General features: G+C 45.2%; 1 protein-coding gene across 10 annotated transcripts in view; it reads right to left on the bottom strand.

Moving 5' to 3' along the window:
• The window catches only part of Asap1 (ArfGAP with SH3 domain, ankyrin repeat and PH domain 1), a 300,809-nt gene that overhangs the window by 19,192 nt on the left and 260,897 nt on the right, over positions 1 to 20,720 (bottom strand). For 6 of the 10 annotated variants that reach the window (XM_029531149.1, XM_029531147.1, XM_029531148.1 and 3 more), the window contains 7 exons: positions 18,604 to 18,790; positions 18,196 to 18,281; positions 17,751 to 17,866; positions 17,559 to 17,626; positions 15,697 to 15,804; positions 13,664 to 13,892; positions 4,667 to 4,837 (listed from right to left, as the gene is read on the bottom strand). In XM_029531149.1, coding sequence (XP_029387009.1) covers positions 4,667 to 4,837; positions 13,664 to 13,892; positions 15,697 to 15,804; positions 17,559 to 17,626; positions 17,751 to 17,866; positions 18,196 to 18,281; positions 18,604 to 18,790 — 965 coding nt within the window. The remainder of the gene's footprint in view (positions 1 to 4,666; positions 4,838 to 13,663; positions 13,893 to 15,696; positions 15,805 to 17,558; positions 17,627 to 17,750; positions 17,867 to 18,195; positions 18,282 to 18,603; positions 18,791 to 20,720) is intronic. The other 4 variants (XM_029531154.1, XM_029531152.1, XM_029531153.1 and 1 more) reach the window with 1 other exon arrangement.

Raw genomic sequence — 20,720 nt, forward strand, 5'->3', positions numbered from 1 at the left:
AAAAAAAAAAAAAAAAGAAGGTAACATGCTCTTCTGTACCGTGCTCTTCTGTGAAGCTGATGCGCTACAGGTTACACTCTTGATACTCTTTCTTGCAGGTGTGCCAATGGCTAGCTGGTTATGTGACTGGCTGCATTCTTTTTCTTTTGCTCCTTCCTGAGAGAGCCCCACAATCATATTTTTGGTACATTTTTAACCATGGGTTATGACCTGATGCACAGGATTCTGAGCATAATCCACTCTACTCCATTCATCTTCCAATGCCAAACTCAAGCTCTGTCTCCTCCTTAAACTGCCTTATCCCTTCTCAAAGGCTACTGTGGTGGTGGTGGTGGGGGTCGGGTCTGGTCAGACTCACAAGCTGCAGGGAACCCATCACAAATATCAGCAAAGGCAGGTCCTATCAGTCACAGCTATCTACAAGTGAGTTAATGGCAAAGGTTCTGAGTCAGAGAACATGCTGGCAAAATACTCCACAGTAAAAGCTTCAGAGTGTGACAGGCAGCTGGGTGTGGTGGCACAGGTCTATAATCTCAGCACTGGGAGGACGTGGCTGGAATTTTCCAGGTTCAGGCTAGCCTGTGTTGCATAGTAAAACCCTATCCTGAAACAAGCAAACCCAATAAAGAAGCAAACAAAGCCCAAGAACCTCTCTCCTGAAAACTGCAGCAGCAACAACAAAATCTAAACCAAATCAAAGGGAAATGGCTGCCATACTACAGTCAAGTCATAGGCCTGGTAAGACTGCTGGCGACACGGCTGGGTAGCATATTCTTTTGAAGAATAAAAGGAGCCAAGGGCCAAGATAAGAGGATTCAGATGTGGTGGGGGTGAGATGAGGTGTTACAAAGAATGAACTCTGGATGTGGAATGGATGGGAGTCTGAGTATTATAAAATGGCCACCTAAGCCAGGCAGTGGTGGCGCACGCCTTTAAGCCCAGCACTTGGGAGGCAGAGGCAGAGGCAGACGGATTTCTGAGTTCGAGGCCAACCTGGTCTACAGAGTAACTTCCAGGACAGCCAGGGCTACACAGAGAAACCCTGTCTTGAAAAACCAAAACCAAAACCAAAAAATAAAAAAAATAATAATAAAAAAATAAAAAAACAGGGCCACCTAAAGGTACCAAGTCTAGGCTGGAACGGTATCTCAGCCTGTAAAGCGCTTGCCAGGCAAGAATAAGGATCTGAGTTCGATTCCTAAAACCCATAGTAAAACTGGGCGTGGTGGTGTACTAGGAATTACAGAACCGGGGGGGGGGGGGGAGATCCATCCATCCATCCATCCATCCATCCATCCATCCATCCCGGGGGCTTGTTGGCCATCCAGCTTAGCCTACTTGGTAAGCGCCAGGCTAGAGACACACATGCATGCATACCTGTACAGTTAAGAACTGTAAATAAGTCAAGGAATATCAGCAGTCACCAGAAAAGAGAGGTAAGAAACAGATTTTTACTCTTGCCTCCTAGGAGAAGACATGACTGCAGGAAGCTGCCAGACTTGCAGCCTCTAGAACTATGACGATAAGCTTTGTGGTCTGAAGAGTCCGAGTTTGTGGCATGAATGATAGTAGCCGAGGACACACAAAGCTCCATGACACACATGGGGGAGGCTAGGGATTGGCCATCCAGCAAAACAGCAGGCTGAGAGTTAGAGTTACAGACAGTAGGTAACACTTGCTGAGCGCTTTCTCAGTCCCCGGTCCCGTGCTGCATGCCTTTTCTCACAGCACCTTCCTAAGAATTCCACATGTAAAACACTAACAGTACTAGTCCTTAGTTTATTGTTAGAGAAATGGAGGCGTTGAACAACGAACAAATACTTGTTAAAAGCCACATGTGATGGCTCAAACCTGCAATGCCAGTACTCAGAAGGCTGAGACAGGATTGCTATGGGTTCAAGGTCAGCATAAAGTATAAAAAAAAAAAAAAAAAAAAAAAAAAAAAAAAAAAAGAAAGAAAGAAAGAAAGAAAGAAAGAAAGAAAGAAAGAAAGAAAGAAAGAAAGAAAGACACAAAAACTACAGAGAGATGGTGCTCTGAGGGAGACAGGCAAGGAGGCAGGAGCATTGGGACAACCCCTGGCCAGAGGCACACAGAGTGGGGTCTCTGAAACAAGCCCCAGCACAGGCCTTGAAGGATAGCTAAGCATCAATACAGCTGATTAGAGGGAAAGGCATGCTAGACCTCCTGAGAGCATGTCACGACCGAGGCCCACTGGAGGGCGAAAGAGGAGGGAGTGTGGACTGGGACCCTGCTGCACCTGGGAAGGCACACAGTGAGAGGTGGCTACTCAGAATGTCCTTAGCTATGTCTACCCCAGGGACCCCAACTCCAAGGGCTGAGGGGAGAAGGGAGATCTAGAGGAGAACAAGGGAAACTGAGGCACCAGAGAGACGCTTTCCAGAGGCTGACCTCTGTATCTGGCTGCTGACTCAACCGTCTGAGCCCCGCCTTGGCCTCCAGCATCAACAGCAGACAGGGGACAGGGTCACACACCCATCGCTGAGCGAGTTTCCCCTGACAGTCACCAGTCCAGGTGTGTACCTGCAGTGCACGAGTGCGACTGACCCACGTCTGTACACATATCTAGCTCCCATATGTGCACACCCACCAACCACAACAACCCTCCAGTCAGCACTCCAGCTGTCTCTCAGCACAGTCCTGCCATTTGGAGCAACGCCATGTTTGCTCAGGATAAACTGATTTTTCTCACATAGAGCTGGCTGAGGCCCCATCTGCGAAAGGTTCTCATGCTCCTAGCTTACTGGCAGGCAGTAACTTTTATAAGTGATAACAACTGAGTTTCTTTAGGAAGAGGCCTGACCTCTACCACTATTAAAGATAAAATGGAAACCCAGGTGTTAGATAACATTCGGGCTGGAAAACAGAGATTTGAAGGAGCACACTGTTGAGCCAAAGCATGAGTGGCTACAACATAAATACGCATTTATGAGCACACCTGTGCTGTGCACATGCATGTTCGTGGCATGTTTGGGATAAAACTGTGGAACAGTCTTAAAGTATATATTCTGGCTTTTACTCAAAACTTAAAAAAAAAAAAATTCAGATAGGCTTTGAGGAATCCTTTCAGACTATTAAGTTGAACTACCCATTACATGTTAAACCCAATTAAAAAAAAATGGCAGGAAAAAAGTCCCAGTGGGATCCACTGGTGGGAAAAGATGGCTAGCATGCTCAGTTGGCAGAGATCACCTGTGTGGGCCAGGGCCTTGCTGGCCTACTGGATGACGGTGAGCCATATACCACTGCCAGGGCAGCAGGCAAGACACAAAGTGTGGGCTTTCATTGTTGTTGCTGTTAGCACTGTTTGGTTTTGAGCCAGTGCTGATCAGTTGATTCAACTAACTGACTTTGGGTAAGGCTACTCATGCTCAAGACATTTCTGAATATCCAGTTTGGGCCAGGCAGGATTCCGTCCAGGTGAGAACATAACAGACAAGGATGCTTCTTCTCATGGTACTCTCATTCTAGCGGGGCAGACAAAACATGCAAAGAACTTAACTCCGATAGTGTTCCGGAAGACAACAGAGAAGAGCCAGGGAGACAAACAAGTGAGCTTGGTCTTGGAAGGAGAGGACAGAATGCCAGGGAGCATTAGGGCCTTGGACAGTGCATGGGGAGGCTTGGAGGTGAAGGGCAGGGCCACTCCTGCTTTGGTCTAAAGAGCCTGCACTCAGCTGGGCGTGGTGGCACACGCCTTTAATCCCAGCACTCGGGAGGCAGAGGCAGGCGGATTTCTGAGTTTGAGGCCAGCCTGGTCTACAGAGTGAGTTCCAGGACAGCCAGGACTATACAGAGAAACCCTGTCTAGAAAAAAAAAACAAAAATTTAAAAAAAAAAAAAAAAGAGCCTGCACTTATCTGACCTTCAGCAGGAGTCACTAGAGGTGAAGAAGAATGTCTAGGATTTCTGTTTTATGAGGAAACTGTTCTGGTTGTCATGAAGGAGTGTACTGTTCTGTTTTTATTCTCTTCTTTTTCTGGTACTGGGGCTGAACCCAGGGGGACTTGTGCACGTTAGATAAGCACTCTAGGTAGCATGGAAACCCATCCCTATGCTTAGCCCATTATTTTACTTTCTGAGTTCTGTGAGAATTGTAATTCCAATCTAAAATGGTTGCTACCCTCAGCTGAGACTTAGGATCTGCTCAGTTCCTAGTATTACATCTTACCCTCCATATCTGTGGATAAAAAATATTTGGGAAAATATATGCACCAAACATGGACTCATTTAAAATAAACATCATATTTACACTGCATAAGATATGCTGTCTAGAGAGAATTTAGCACAAATAGAGAGTATTTGTGCTCGGTTACTCAAATGCCTAGGCCACTGTATGAGGGATGGGGGCACCTGCAGATTTTGGTGTCGTGTGTGTGTGTGTGTGGGGTTTTGCGATCAGCTCCCTGATGATATTAGAGAGCACTTCATTTACTCCTGTAGGTCGGAGTGGCCCCAGACACTTTTCAATCTGTTTCCTGGACTTAGAAGGCAGGTACACTCATATTAATACATGTTTCAGTCCACAGCCAGTGTGTGTGCAGTTTGGATGGTTTTCCTAACGTGCAAACTGTCCAGTGCCCAGCGGAGTACCCCCAACTATTGGGCTCTGGGCAGCTTTGACCCTGACTTTAGAAAAACTTACCCCAAGGAATTGCGCCTTTGTTTGGGGGCCCGTGAGGTAGTGGGCTGGGAGGGTCAGACAGGGTTCTCTTGTGTCCTGGTGGTGGGGGAGGAGGCCTCTTCTTGGATAGGGTGGAGCTGCCACTAGAGGTCTGGGTGCCTAGAGGGAGTGTTGAAGGTGGGCCAGTTGGACCTAGAAAGGAAATTGAACGGGGGGCAGGAGGGTTAATCCCAGTCTCACAGACACGCAACAGCCAGTATGTAATTACTCATCAAAATGCGGTTTAACACGGAAGTCCACCAGCCCATCAACTCACAAACAGATTTCGAAACTGCTGGAGGAAGGCTCAGCCCTGATGGGGACATCTGTCTCATCCCCTGTCCTCCCAAGGCTCAGCTGTCACTGTGGGAGAGGGGTGGAGTAAGTGTAAGAGCCAGAAGCAGTGGGGAAGCACAAGGAAACTGCTTTCTGGACACAGGAAGCAGGGAGGGTGCACAGTTGAGGCAGCACTCTTAAGACCTGCACAAGCTCCAGCCAGATAAGATCACAGCGTAAAGAGGAGGGGGGCGCGAAGTCGCCCCCATGCTAAGGAGTCGTTGGCAGTTGATAGCTGCTGGGTCTGAGAGTCACTTTTCTTTAAGGGTGTATTCCCTGGTGGATTGTGACCACCATCTAGTGAAGGCCATACCTCCAAGAATAGATGTACAACTTATACTTGCTGGGGAAGGGAGGGAGAAGAGAAAGGACACAAAGTGGAATGGCTATGGAAGGGCAGATGGATCTGGGAGAAGTCAGAGAGAAATTAGGATGATTAAAATACATTACATGGAGTTTTCAGGGAACTAGAAATGAGAAAGAACACAGTAAGAATTCAAGTGATAAGTAGATGGGGGGGGGGGAACCTTGGTTAAAAAATTAAAACACAGGAAAAAAATGAGTATTTTTAAGGAGCAAAACACCAGCCAAGCCAGGCATGGTAGTATAAGTCTGAAATCTCGACCTCTGAGGAGGCCAAGGCAGGGACTTCAAGAATTGCATGGTTAGTCAGAAACGTGATGGATGCTCATTTAAGAACCAAGGCAGAGAGAACCAAGGCAGAGAGAACCCCAAACAGTCGTCACAAACACAGAAAGCCCAGGGATCTAGTCCCTCCCTCGGATGCAGTGGTATAAAGAAAGCACACACATTTTCAATCAATAACTCAATGGAAGTTACTGTATCTACTTAGGATGAAGGCATAATGCACTGCCACCAAGTTCAAGAGGGGCACAACCGGGTGCTATGAGCTAGGAAGGCAGTGGCCCACAGAGTATTCAGATAGCAGAGTTTTCAAATTCTACTATAGCTTTTCTTTTAGTCAGAAAACAAGCTTTCCTCAAAAATAAACACAAAACAAACAAACAAAACAAAAACCCCAAACAGGCAATCATTTTTGTAAGGACGTAAGACAACCTAGAAAAACAACTACGAAAACTTTTGTTCTAATTCTGAATTGCTCTGGAAATCCCAAACCATCTGTTATACTTGAGTCTGAACAACAGCTAACGAAGCTGGTTTTGAATCAGTTGTAGGAGCACCATATACATTCTTGACGTGCAGGTACACGTCAGACATGTCAGACATTATGCTGGGCAACTGGATGGCTATTTCTCTAGAGAAGAGTCTCATGGGCCTGCTTTAACCATGTCCACGAACAAATGCTTCTATATACATGTAGGAAGAAAAAAAGAAAGTGATAGAAACAAGGGAGGGGGGAAGCTAGGAACACTACCATATAAACTGTTTAACTCAGACAAGAGATACTTAGTGATCTAGAAAAGTTCCAAAAGAGCTTTTTATACTCTGTATTAAAAAAAAAATTACTGATGGTGTTCTTCCTGAGTAAACTTAAAAGATAGTTTTAATTATTAATTAGTGGTTAGTACTAACAAGGATTCAGTCATTAATTCTCAAAGGTAGCCTGACAGGGCAGTGGACAATGATCATCTCAATAAGGTAGAAATGTACATTACGATAATGACCAAAGTTATAGATTTGATTCTGTTTTACTGACGTGATACAGGACAGCAGCTTTATGGTTACTGTAAAGCAATACCTAGTCACACTATTACTAATGTTTTAGATATAATAAGGAGGTTGTACTACAGCCTTACACATGCAGGGAGCTTTGCACTCTTCATCTGGGTTTGAATAGATTATTCCTTTTGACTTTCAATATGATCCTGTGAGATGGGTTTAGTATGGTCCTATCATGTATCCAGGAAGGGGGCTTGGCATGACAGACCCCACAGAGTAGGAAGCATGGATCTGGGACAAAGCAGGCTTAGAAACAGCAGACACTTGCCCCAATGGTCAGTGCTGCTGGCTCCTGAGATACAGGGCAGAATTTTCAGCCTTTACCCCCCCCCCCCCGAAAATAACAATGTTCAGTAGGAGGAAGTGGAAGGAGGAAATGCAGAATAGATAACAGACAATAGTGAGTTTCTCTTGTAATTTCAACTCTATCGCCATCTAGGGATTCTCTGGTGAAATGCATCTTACAAAAGGTCACAAAGGGTGGCTCCAAATACTGAAGTAAAGAGGTATACTATATGTGTGACTTCAGGGATGATCTCATGCGAGAGTCACCCAGTCTCTACCAACCAAACTGAATCCAGATCCAAGAGTTTAGAAAGTTGGTCAGACATGGCAAGAAGCTGAGTTCAGAGAACCCTGATCTGACTCAAGCCCAAACGCTCAGGCCTGACCACAGATTGTTCTTCCTGACTCCCACATGCACAGTGGGGATCTCTCTTCACTTCCTGCCTACTTTAAAAACTATTTTTATTCATTTTTGAGAATTTCAATACTTTTTTTTCTGCCCTCATTTGCTAGAGGACTCATGTAACTTTATCCAGAATCTTTCTTGAATGCATCTCTCTTCCCTGGAGTCACTGCTGCTAATGTCTAAGACTTCAGCAAGGTTTCCAGGGACAAGAATACCCCGTTTTGTGCCACAGTGACTGCTCTTCTTCCTACTCCACCTGTATGTTTTTACAGGGGAGATGGTATTGCTTTTCTATGTCCCAGTGCTGGACCTGGTAAAACCTGGGCATTCAATGCACGTCCATGCAAACAATTCATGGTGCAAGTCAGCAGGATGATTTTCCAGTATTGTGTACATTTGGGTTTCAGTAAAGGTGAAAACCCAGGTCTTCTACCTGGAGACCAAATAAAAAGTACAACTTTCAAAGGTCACAGAAAATGGCTTGAAAAAATTGTCTTGACAGTAACATGCCTTACAGAAGACTTAATGACTGAAGTTATACCTAAGTAACTCTAGTAATCTAGAGAAAATTCTATCATTTCCTAATGGTTTTCCCTTTATGTTTTTAATTAACAATGTTGTATATGTTCATTGAACACAGGATGCTATTTGAAACACATACACATTATGGAATGATTCAATGAATCAATTAACATTTTTCACCTCATATACTATTGTGGTAAGAACACTCAAAGTCTATTGTCCTAGCAACTTTCAAGACTACAATTATAATAACATATCCTACAACATATCTCTTAAATTTATGTGGCTGTTTTTATGTAGCTGATCCCATGTTTTTTATGGTATGTTAATCACCTTCCCAAGCAGTAGTTAAAGCCAGGTGCTATGTAAGGAAGGAAGGAAGGAATGCCAGGGTGACATGTTTTTCTGTTTGTTGATTTCTATACAGAGAGTAGCCACAGATGTTCATTTGTCCTTCAGTCCCTTTCTGATACTAATAAAAGTAGTGGATTCAAAGGAGTTAGGGTTGGTTCTGTAACAATTACAAATACACGCTTTGACCTCTCCCCACGCAGGAGGAATCAGGATTTCCTCTGCTTCTTTTTTCATACCCTACAGGCTAGGTGACTTGACCATAGAGCTCATGTTAGTGGCCCTTGTTGAAGACAAAGCTCTTGGTCAGCCCACGGGGCTTCAGGTAAGGTGTTTAGAAGGGAATCTGGTACATCACAGCTCCATTCTGAATGCCTATTTTAACTGTAAGGTCTCTGAGTTCTACAGATCTTGTATCTGGTTAGTTGTGTTTTTATTTATTTGCAAGTTTCTTTCTAAATAATGAAGCTTTAACAATTATTAAAATAATAAAAAGTATGGTGGGAAACTGGATAAGTGCCACAACAACAGACAAAGCAAAACTAAATATAAACATAAATCTAATGCAATTTAAAGGCAAAGCTCCTGGTATAACAATACCAAGCCACTCAAAGGGTATCCCAGGAGCCACAAGCCCCAGGGTTGTAGCACTCGGCCAGTGAAACCCTTCCTGATGGCAAGCCAAGGCAGGAACCCGGGGTCTCCCCATCTCCACTTGTCTCTTAGACTACAGACCTCTCAGAGAAGGGGATGCTTTGTATAAAATGCTTCCACAGCTGTACTGGGTAGAACTGCTAATAAGCGTTTCTATAGAGTTCTTCAGTAAGTGAACTGCCACTTCCCTATGACATGTGGTCTGGTTTCATGTGTGCCCATGCCCTCCTTTAGCTATGTCTTTTTTGGAACCTGCTTTCGCTTATTCTTTTTGTTGCTTATACACTTAATAATCTGACAGATGAACCCCATCTTGTACTGTGCTGAGAAAACAGGACTATAGCTCCTGTCCTGGAGAAGTTTTCAACAGGGCAGGAGGAAATGGAAACCTGTCTTTCAAAGCAGCAAACTTAGCTCTCCTCCTGCATCGCCCCCTACTGGTCTGATGGTGCATTTTCTGATTGCTTTCTTACTTTTTGTGAGTGCAGAAGACCTTCACTCTCCCCTGTACTCCTGCTCCTGAAATAGTTGTTGAATGAGCACACTCAGTGGAGCTGCGCAGTCTCATTTGCTTGTCACTTCACTGTGCATGCTCAAAGCAGTGACTCAGCAAGGCAAACACCAAATCCTTACTTCTGGTAACCCAGCAGAATTGGCCCTCATGGAGTAGGAATCCTGGGGTCTAGACTGAGGCTGGAGTCTCTATGAGGTAGGGGGTCTCCATCATAGCATGTATGCATGAGATGCAAGGGTTAGTATTCACATTCTATTTAAAGCAGTAATATTTCTGGATTCTAGCACACTAGTTGTTCCTGCTTCTAAAAGCTTAAAAACTTAGTTCTTCAAACCAAGTTCTGCTCCTTGAGATCAGACTTACTTACTCTTTACAAAGTTTCAGTTAAGAAGCAGGTAGGTGTCAGGTCTCGATATGGTACATGCTAATCCAGCCAGTGAGCAACTTCACTCTGGTCCATAGTTCCCTGAAGACGCCTTAAAAGAGGCAGTGGCAGAGAGGTACCGAAGCCAGGCAGAGAGAACCAACCCCGATGGATCACATGGTGCCATGCGCTATGTTGAGTGTTTCCTTCAGTCCTCAGTCTTGTGAGAAGTAACGGCTCTATGGCGGGTATACATTTTTGCCATTGACATGCAAAAAGCATGAAGATGAACAATGGCAGACAGCCATGATTCTCAACTTTAACATTATTGTAAACCAGCTAAGTTAGTCAACCAAGCAAGCAAACACTATGTACCTGCAAGTACCTGTTTTGTGAGATGAGCTGTGCAGCTATTGGTTTCCCATGATCCTCCACTCCAGAAGCAGCTGCAGTCACAGCCCAGCAGACCTAACAGGAGGATCTTTCCATACACTGTCTCTATGTATTTTCCATTAGGCAGGTAAGAGAAAGACAGATGATCTCACTCAACAAGGAAAGAAGACTTGAGGTGACTTGCCATAGTCTGTTACAGCTCTCCTGCTACAGCACCATGTGATCTGTAGGAAATTCCTTAACTTTACTAGGATGCTGTTTGTCTGTATAATGGGATACAGATAGTGCTAGTCCTTCAGACTCCTCTTAGTTTTAAAGAAACCAAAGTTCTATGATAGCATTCAAATGCAAAGATTAAAAACCAGTAAATCCTGGTGACCCTGAGGCGGCTCTGTTTAAATTGTATTGGTTAGGGGGCTGCTGAGTATGAGAAAGATCTACACGCTTAGCTTTGTAACTTCAGTGATTCTCTCTGGACTCCTTTCTGCAGAGGAGTCAGGCATCTGACTGCCTGAGCTGTAAGGATGGTGAATGAAGACATGAGATGCTGTGTTCTGATTCACTAGAAGAACCCAAGTATAGGAGGTGCTGGCTGATGGGAATTTAGATCAAACGTCCCTGAATTTGGATGAGGCCACTGGAGGGTTCTGAAAATCCTTCTGAGCTTGCCTCAGAGGAGTTTTTTTGTTTTTGTTTTTTTGTTTTTTTCTCTTGCTGCCTTCTGCACTCCCCTTATTTGTGGGGGACTTTGTCAGAGGTGTCTGTTCTGTCCCGGGAAGTCATGATCCTGAGGTTCCTAAATTTGTATCTGTGAGGGTAGCTTGTGTTATAAGCAAGGACCAGGGCTTTCCTTGCTGTGGAGAGAAACTAATGACAATCCAAAGGATGACTGATTCCAGACAGCTTTGTTCCAAGTAGACAGTTATTCCAGTTACCAGGATAGATTGAAAAAAAAAAAATACAGGGATCACAAAACACAAGGACCTCTGCACAGGGTGCTAGCTGACTGTTTAACAGTGGCCTCTAAGAATCATATTTACACTGCAAGTTTCTCATATGTAAGAGCAAGTGAGCCTGGCTGGTTAAGGACAGCTATGGTCCAGTCAGTGCCTGGCAGCTGTCAGATAGGCAGCTGCCTATCTGTGTCAGGAGCAGACAGTCCGATGCTGGGAACCTGATGTCCCACGATAGGCTGCCAGGGGGAACTCAGTCAGCAGAGCAAGCTCTATTTTCAAGCATGGGCTTGGCCTGTGAAAGGAAGGGATAGGTGGTCTATCCTTAGTTAACCATGGCTGCTATGGCCAAACCTCTAAGCCCATTTCAGCAGCTGAACCGCTGAATAAATGCAGCCTTTGTTTTCTGGGTGTTCAGTAAAGAGCTAGCTAGAATTTATTCAATGCAGGCGAGTGATGCCTGGCACTAAGCCAGATGGTGTACTCTATGTTTTTTTTTTTTAAATGTCCCTGTGAGATAAAATTACACAGGGAGACTACAAGGGGTGGGGGTTGGGTGTGTTAGTCCTTGGCTTCTGCTGTCAGCAAAGGCTCTCTGAACAGGTGCTGGCTCTGCCTGTCAAGACAGGTCACCACATAACCAAGGCACAAAAAAAAAAAAAAAAAAAAAAAAAAAAAAAATCAACCCTTCAGATGCATTCTTCCATGGCTTTATCAGTCTGGAGGTTCCTTTCCGTCCTCTTGTCAGAAGCATGACTTGCTGGGGAACATGGTTTTGCAGAGGGGAGAACAGCACAGGGCTCACACAGTATAGATTAGTAAGCTTGATATGTTAATGGTCTGTCTTTAAAAGTGTGTTCTAGTAGACTTTGCAGAATGATAAGAAACACTTGGCTTATATCCACCGCTATAAGCATTTGTTTTTGATGAGAATTGCTCATGCTAAAGCTTTATTGTAACATTTCCTATTATTTTATGATCTACAAGGTCATTTGGGGTCTCTCTAAGAACACAGCTCCCATTTATAACACGATTTCAATGGAGAATAAGCTGTGAAAAAAAAAAACAGTTTTGAATAAAGCTCACATTTGCCAGAAAACAGCACCAGAGTGATTCAAATAGGCCAGTCGTTGTGTACCAAGGGCACTGCAAACCTGTGCTGACTCGGGCTGAGCACACTGGGAGAATCCCACATTTGGATTCTCTGGCAGCTATAGTGCTCAGCACCTCTCAGCTACAGCCCTAGAATTTCTGTGCCTTAACTTGACCCTGTACACCGACCCCCAGAGCTGGACACACTCTGCAGAGAGGACAAAGGGTTAGTGTTTGTGGTAATGGGTCAGGAACCATCTCCACTGGCCTGACGTTGGGCTAGTGAAGGCATCTGACAACATAGGGAATGACAGCGGCCTAGGCCATCCTCACTTCATCTGAGAGTACAGGACTGTGGGTTTTGTTCATACAGTATCTGGTGTGAGATACAGGACCACTAGGTAGATGAGAACCTGCATTACCTACCTCATTTGGAGGTGTTGGGATGGGAAAAGTGTGGCGTGTGATCTCTCAGTAGGCAAGGGCTTCACAAATACTATCAACTACTATGGCATCCCCATCCCACTCCGGAGTCAGGGTCGTATGAAACACAGGCTGTCCTCAGACTCGCTACAATGATGAGGAACTCCTGATCATTTCATTGTTTCCTGTACCAGCCAATTAGGTAGGGCTATTGAAACCATGGATGTTGCTGAGGTAGTGCTGTTGCTTTTTTACTTAATCTGTAATAACAATTCACCTGGGTAGGAATCCTGCAAGAAGAGGGAGGCCCCCACGTGACAGGAGGATTGTAAAGGAGGCTAATAACACAGCAGGTATCTTATTTCAGACTTTAAAGAAGGAAGTAATCAATGCAAAGGGATAAAAGGAAAGGGAAATGAATATCCAATCATTAAAAGAGTGTAAGTAATTAGACTAAGAAGCATGGCCTTTGGGTTATATGGAAGGATAGTGATTGTGTAACTGTGACGTGCAATTTCCCACAGTGCTGGGATCACACCCAGGACCTCATGTGTAAGGACAAGCTTTCTACCAACTTTCACCTCTTTATTCCAGACAGTCACATACTTAACACAGAGGCATCTCAGTACAGAGAAAAGTAGCCTTTTAGAGAATTAAGAGCTCACTCCTGCTACAGACAGCACAGGTGCTAGCACCACATGGCTCTCAGACTGTCTCAACTACAAAGTCACTTTACCCTTTCAGTCTTGGTTTTGTTTTGTTTTTTTTTCCTGGGGGATGAGCATAAAAATACCATGTAACTCACTGGAGGTTAATGCAAGGTAACACACCTACAATACCCAAGAAACCACCTTGTGCACTCTAGTGCCTGAGGAATGACAAAGTCCCAATTTTGAGCTGTCCCTGATAGTATGTTTCATATCCTGCCACTTAACTGGCAGGCTAGCAACCAGGTCAAATCCACAAGCACTCCTCAAGCTCATACCTTTCCCGGCGTTCCTAGGTGGCAAAGGGGGAGCCTCACTGGTGGGTGATGTGGGCAAATCTGTGCTCGTAGAGGCGAAGATCTGGTTGGTGAAGGCTCCATAAGAGAGCCGCTGCTTGTCCCGTGGAGTGCTGAACCCTGGCAATGCCAGCTTGTCCTGTGGCGAGATGCTGGATGAGTGGCAGAAGCTCTGTGGTCTGGGCGAGCGTTCCTTTTTGATTGGGCTTGGCTGGTATAGGAAACAACAGATGATATGAGACTCAAGGGCTGTCCTTGAGGTGTCCGGAAGACCCCTGCAGAGTGGGTTCAGGAGGTCATCAGGTTCCTATGGCTCTCGGTGTGATATGTGGTTGGCCATCAACACAACCTCACAGCAGTGACAGTGAAGGAAGACTTTACAGTTCCTATATCCTCATCAGTAAGTCCCACCAATGCTCCATAGTTAGGGATCAGTAGGACATTCAAAAGTCTTTATTCAACAAATAGCTCCCTACACAGGACCTGTTGGCCTTATTTGAACAGCATCCCTGTTAACCTATGATATGTTACATGAAGTCCTTTTCTCTGTACAAACCTTTCACCTTCACCCTTTTTCCACACCTGGTTTAGAGGTGCTACCCCACATGCTAATGGCTTGGAGCTTTAAATCCCACCCACATTCTTGGGCTGCAGACCATTTCCAATTGCCCAGATGGTATTTTATACACTGTGGTGGCTTGAGCACCATCCAACTCTACCTGTGGTAGTTACACATCACCTGCATCCCATGAGTTGCATGGAAGCCTCAGATGGACCCTCTAACTTAGTCCCAGCAAGGTCCTCACTGCTCTCACTGTAGTAGATCGGCCCTGATTCTTCTCTTCCCCTCATCTCAATGTATATACTATAGGAAGGGCTGGTAGGAAACTCAGTCCTGCTAATAAACGTTTGCTGGCTTCTTACTGCTTGGGTAGAGATAAAGGTTGAACCTGAAAAGCTCCTCACAACTCTGCAGGGTACCTCCTCTCTTCCCCAGGAAGATGCTTCCCACCCACAGCTGTTCTATTCCTCTCTTCTCTTCTCTGGCCAGTACCCACCTGTTCTCAGAAATCCATTTCTGTGGCTGCTCATTTGATGAGACCGTCAGGGCTTACCAAGGCTGAGGAGCTAGGTGTCTGGAATTCCCCCAAACTTTCACTAGACAGTCACATTACCATTTGAGTTAGCATTTCTCTCCTCTTAAAATGGAGAGTAGCATTAGGACCTTTGTCTGAGTATTCCTTATAGTCCCTCCTGGCATACATCTGATGATAAATATGGCTGAACTTTCAAAGGTAGATAAATACCATCTACAAGAGTCACCAAGACCTGGGCCTAATCCTAGAGACAGTCTCTATCAGCTAGGAGGCTTCAGAAAAGATGCCAAGTCCTTTTGTGCTTAAGTTTTCTCTGGGTACAATCACCGTATCCCTGTTGAGTTTCTAAAGATACAATCTGAGATGATGGAAAAATATTTAGCTCAACTTAGACCACATGTAAATCCCTCAAAAGTGACAATTATGGGTACTTATACATAGTTTCTGACATGTTTAATTCTACGAGACTAGGCTATGGTGGTACAGGTAATCATCAGTGTAGATACAGCTTTCATTTTAAAGCTGATTACAATTTAAATCCGTGGCATCTGAGCTGCCATCCAAAATATCAGTGGGCCTCATCCTGTCAGCTGAAGACCTTAAGCCAAAGTGACCATGGGTCCCCAAGGAGCAAGGACTTTGGCTTTCAGATCCCCTTCAGCCTCATCTCTGCGCCATCACCTGCCGCTGGACCTTGCAGCCTGTTAGTTGGCCAGCCCCACAACTGCATAGGGCACTTCCTTCAAATGACTGGATCTTTCCCACAGGATCTATTGTCCAGCTATTACATGGTGCCTAACAGAGACCAAATTGCTTCCTCAGGTCAGAAGGCCCAGACCAATGCACCTCACAGAAGGTGGGAGGTGGCTCAGGTGCTCTGGAGGGCACGGCACATGGAGCACACATCTGTGCACTCACCTTGTCATCCAGATCGTCATCGCTCTCATCCATCTCGTCCTGTCGAAGATTCCACTCATACTCTACGTGGACATGAGGGTTGAACTTTCCAGATTTAGCCTGGGAAAGCTGGAAGGAACAGCAAGGGCACACCACTTAACAGAAATGCTCAAATGTCCACCACTGTACCAGCACCGAGCAAGACCCCACCCCTCAGCCCCAAAGGACACGGCCCACTGGGCACAGTTCTGACTAGACAAGCTGGGTGGCTGCATGACACGCCCAGGGACTGTGAAAACCTACACACAGGTAGAACCTTTCTGATTCTCACTGCATGATTTTCTCCCAAATCACAAGTTTCCCTTCTGAGAAGATCCTCAGACCTGCAGGGTATGCACTGGAACACATACTCAAGAGGCATCAGGTTTAAGAGGAAGGGCTAAAGTTTGAGTCAATCTGTTCTCCGTTTTTGTTCATGAAGTGTGGGCAGAGACAGTGGTCTCAAAGGACTCCAAGTTACAAAATACAGGTGCTAGAGAGATGGTTCTTATTGCAGATAAGAATAACCTGGGTTTGGGTCTCAGAACTCACACAGTGGCTCACATGGTAACTGGTTCCAGGGGATCTAATGTTCTCTTCTGGTCTATATAGGCCCCAGGCACACAAGTGGTACATATACACGCATGTAAGTAAAATACTCATATACATCAAAGAAAATTAAATAAAAGGGATAACAAAAATACATGATACAGCCAGTGATGGTGGTGCAGGTCCTGGCGCTAGGGAAGATTAGAGCCTGAGTCCTTCCTGCAACCCCCACCTGCCAGCCCCGCCCCACAAGGACTCAACAAGAAACAAGTAAAAATATCAAAGCAACAAAAATTACAAAAACCACAACTTCCAGGTCTGGAGAAACTCAAACTAGGTGGAGAGTCCTTTCTTTCTCTTCCCTCGCTTCCCGTGTACTGGGGCCTGGCGCCTCTGAAATGCAGAGTTATTTTCTTATTGCAATGCCTCCCTATGGAGCCTGGGCTTGTTTGAAGCTTGTGATCTTCCTGCCTAAGTCTCCTAAGGGCTCAGGTTACAGGCATGTCCCACTATCCCCAGTCCATTAAGTGAAAACTTAATCCTCATCGAGAGATCTTAAAAGGGTGGAAACTCAGAAATGGTATTGAGATCAGGGCCTTTGGGAGGTGATGAGGACTGGATAGGGTTTTCAGGAAAGAGCCATAAGGGCTGAACACTGCTGGCTTTAGACAGGGACCATTGAGCAGGAAACCCAGTTACTCCCCTGTCTCTCATAGTGGGATTAACTGGGAGAGGAAGACGGTCATCACTGATGTAGTCCTTTACCCTGAACCGCGAGTCAACATACACCTATTCTCTTTACCACTTGCTCAGGCTGTGTGTTACTCGCTGTTTTCTTTACAACTTGCTCAGTCTATATACTGCGCTGTCCGCTGTCCGCAGCAGAGGGCAGCCGTCAGGCGCTGCTCACGTGACGATTAGATTGGGGAAGGACTAGTAGGGAGAGATAGGAGAGTGCGCCCAGGAGGGAGGTGGGCTGGAGGGTGCTTAGCTCTTCCCAGCTCTGTCAGCGACTGCCTAAGGAACCCTCTCCCCTCAGCTGCAAAGCAGCCTGGTGTCCTGGCAAGCACACAGCATGGTCCTAATCCTCTCCTACAAAGGCGTGGGTCTCCAGTGAGACAAGTGCACTCAGGAGGCAAAGCATGGCCTCACCACTCTTTCAAACGCACTTTAGCACTTCTCTGTATTTAGCTACTTAGAAACGAAATGTTTTATCCTTCCTCAATTCCATCCTCTCAGAAGAACATTTAATGGCCGCTGATGTCCGACACACCTCCGATCCTAGTTTTGCTTACCAGATCTTCACACTGGGTAGCTTTGAGTCTCTTTGCTATATCCAAGGCAGTTTCTCCATTCTGGTTAACTGAAACAGGAGAATAAATGCAAATAATTATCTAGGATACTATTTCAAGAGGCAAGGCACAATGACTAAGTCGCAAGTGTGTGTAGTCTCAGTCCTCTGGGATGTCGAGAGTGGCCACACTTACCGATGTCCACGGTGGGCTTGCTCCTAAGCAGTAGCTTCAGACACTCCGGCTTGCCGTACATGCTGCAGTAGTGCAGAACTGTATTCCCCACAGACGTTTGCTTATCCAGGTTCCCACTGAAAGGTTGCAGCATTATTAGAAAGACCGTGTGGCCACAGGTCCTCGCTCATCTGTGAGGTATATGCCTTAAGAAGTTCTTCAGATGCTTAAATGCACAAACAGTTTCTATGCTCTGTGTTTTCTATGCTTTTTTCTGTCACCTAGCAGATCATACACATACCTATGGGCACACTATAAAGCAGGCAGAGATAAAGGGATGCAACTGATCAGTCACAGCCAGTAAAGATCTTTTAACCAGCTAACCACAGAGCACTTGAGTCTTACACAGTTCTGGTTTGTGCCGTAAGCTATACTCAGTTCATTCAGATGAGAAACAAAAGCATACCAGTTTTGTACAAGGAAATCAACCAGATGGAGAGACGTCTGGTCTGCGGTCCTGACGGCAAGATGAAGGGCTGTCTCCCCGAGCTCCTGAGGAAGGAGGGAGGATATGAACTCCGTGATCATGCCTCTAGCAGCTTCACTGCCAAGGAACCCCAAGCAATTATCACAAGCATGTCAACTCTCCAATTATCCAGACCTGCTCGGCTAATGCACACGTATCTCATTAAACTGAGTCAGAAATGTATGGCCCCTCATTTAAACTCTGTCTCTGTGGCGCAGCCCGGCCGGGGCTGGCCCCCAGTTTGTTTCAGACTCTGCCAGTTTGTCCAAGTGCTGAGATCACAGACGTAGGCCACCAAAGCATGCTTACTTGTTACTTTTTAATCCTCTGGCTTCTCTGAGTCATTACCTGCCCAGGTTCTAGCAGTGGCTCCATTAACTCCACCCCCTCTGCATAGACTTGGATTAGTGCAAGTAAGTCCCTGGACTTGATGGCCTCTAGCAACTCATTCAGCTTTGCTGAGGAAGAGGCACAGGTCTTCCTGGAGAAGCGGTGGTCGACGTACTTTGCAGTGATGTACTCTTTACGTACGGTCCTGAAACAAACGAAGTGGTCAGAACATTTCTGCTGATATGTGTGAATAATACATATAATAATAAAATCAATGTGCATAGAGATCATGGGAGATTTCTTTTCTACATAAGAGAAACATTCTATGAATACTTCAAATTCACAACATATGTGGGAAAATTTTAAAAGTTGAGACAAATTAAGCTTCATGAAGAAGATTCTATTTTTTCGCTCTAACCCCTTTTATAGGTAAGAAAACTGAAACTTAGAATGGCTACTATTAAATCTACCCCTCAGGCAAGAAGTGTTACAGGGAGGTGCTGAACCGCCTTCTTTGTAGAGGCTCCTTCAAGAGCAGGCACTGGAAAGACCAGGTCTGAAGTCTGAGTGGACAGGTGGTGTATAATCACCATCACCATTACCATGGAGACTGGGCCTACCTCCCAGCTGAGAACAGAGCCTCAATGCCCAGTGGTCACTCTGTCACCTCTGTACAGAAGAATACTGAAATGGAAGTCAGTTCAGGGAAAATCAGATGAGAGCCAGAGAGAAAGAACTAGGATCAGGTGACACCGTCTGACACTCCAGAAACCTGTCCACCCTGATCTTTCCCACTTAAATAAGCTAATTAGTAATCTTGTGAGGCTATGACAGTGACTGGAAACACAGAAGTGGATGCTCACAGTCAGCTATTGGATGGAACCCCAATGGAGGAGCTAGAGAAAGTACCCAAGGAGCTGAAGGAGGCTTGCAACCCTGTAGGTGGAACAATAATATGAACTAACCAGTACCCCCTGAGCTCGTGTCTCTAGCTGCATATGTAGCAGAAGATGGCCTAATCGGCCATCATTGGGAAGAGAGGCCCCTTGGTCTTGCAAACTTTATATGACCCAGCACAGGGGAAGGCCAGGGCCAAGTAGTGGGAGTGGGTGGGGAGGGGAGCAGGGGAGGGGGGGGGNGTATAGGGAACTTTCGGGATAGCATTTGAAATGTAAATAAAGAAAATAATAATAATAAAAAAATGGAAAAAAATACACGAAGTTTGGGTCCTACAGCATGCCAGTTATGTGATACTATAAAAAGTATTTAAACTTTATGAACTTGAGGTTTTTATCATTTTAAAATGGAGACCTCGACTCACTGGCACATTAAAGATTTATATGCTGATATTTAATTCACATATATGCCTGTCTGAGTTTATGTGCATGATACACTTGCTTGCAGGTTCCTGAGAAGGACAGAAGAGGGTGCTGGATCTCCAAGAAATGGAGCTACAGGCAGCTATTAGCTCTCTGGTGTGTGTGTTTGGAACTGACTCCTGTACCACACTTCCCATAACCACGGTTCTGTAAACAGCTGTCTGAGCTCTTTGGCAACGTCTGCCTTCCCTGCTAGACCCAAGGCACTGAAGGGGAGGTTTACACTGCAGTTTGCTTTGCTATTCCTCAGCATAGAATGAGCACACTGTAAGCATGTGCACAACTCAACAAAAGACCACTGCTGCCAAGAGGCCTTCTGGGAGACTTAACTTCATGACTGCAGACTGAATGTGCCCTGTAAAAATTTTAATACTTGTGAAAATCTGGTATCCATGGAAGCATTGGCCAAATATTTAGGCTGGTGTCCTTTCTTCCTGCATAAAGCCTTCCCAACGATGTGAGTAAGAATTAGCCTTGCTTCCTACTTACCCATAGCACTGAGGGGCTGAGATGGAGTCTTTACCATGTACAAGGTACAAGATTCAATCTTGAGAACTCTCCAGTCTTGTCCCCCAAGTACTGAGGGTGGAATCCAGGGCCTTGTTAATGCTAGGCAAGCACTCTACCACTGAGCTATGTTCCTAGTTCCTCTCTCCTTATTAAAGTGTAAGTTTTTTTTTTTAAAAAAATTCATTTATGTGGCTCAAAAGTAAAATGAAAGTGTTATTAAAAAGTGTTTATCAAGAAGTCTCACAC

This window comes from Mus pahari, chromosome 17 (assembly GCF_900095145.1).
Source record: "Mus pahari chromosome 17, PAHARI_EIJ_v1.1, whole genome shotgun sequence".
NCBI classification, from domain to species: Eukaryota; Metazoa; Chordata; class Mammalia; order Rodentia; family Muridae; genus Mus; species Mus pahari.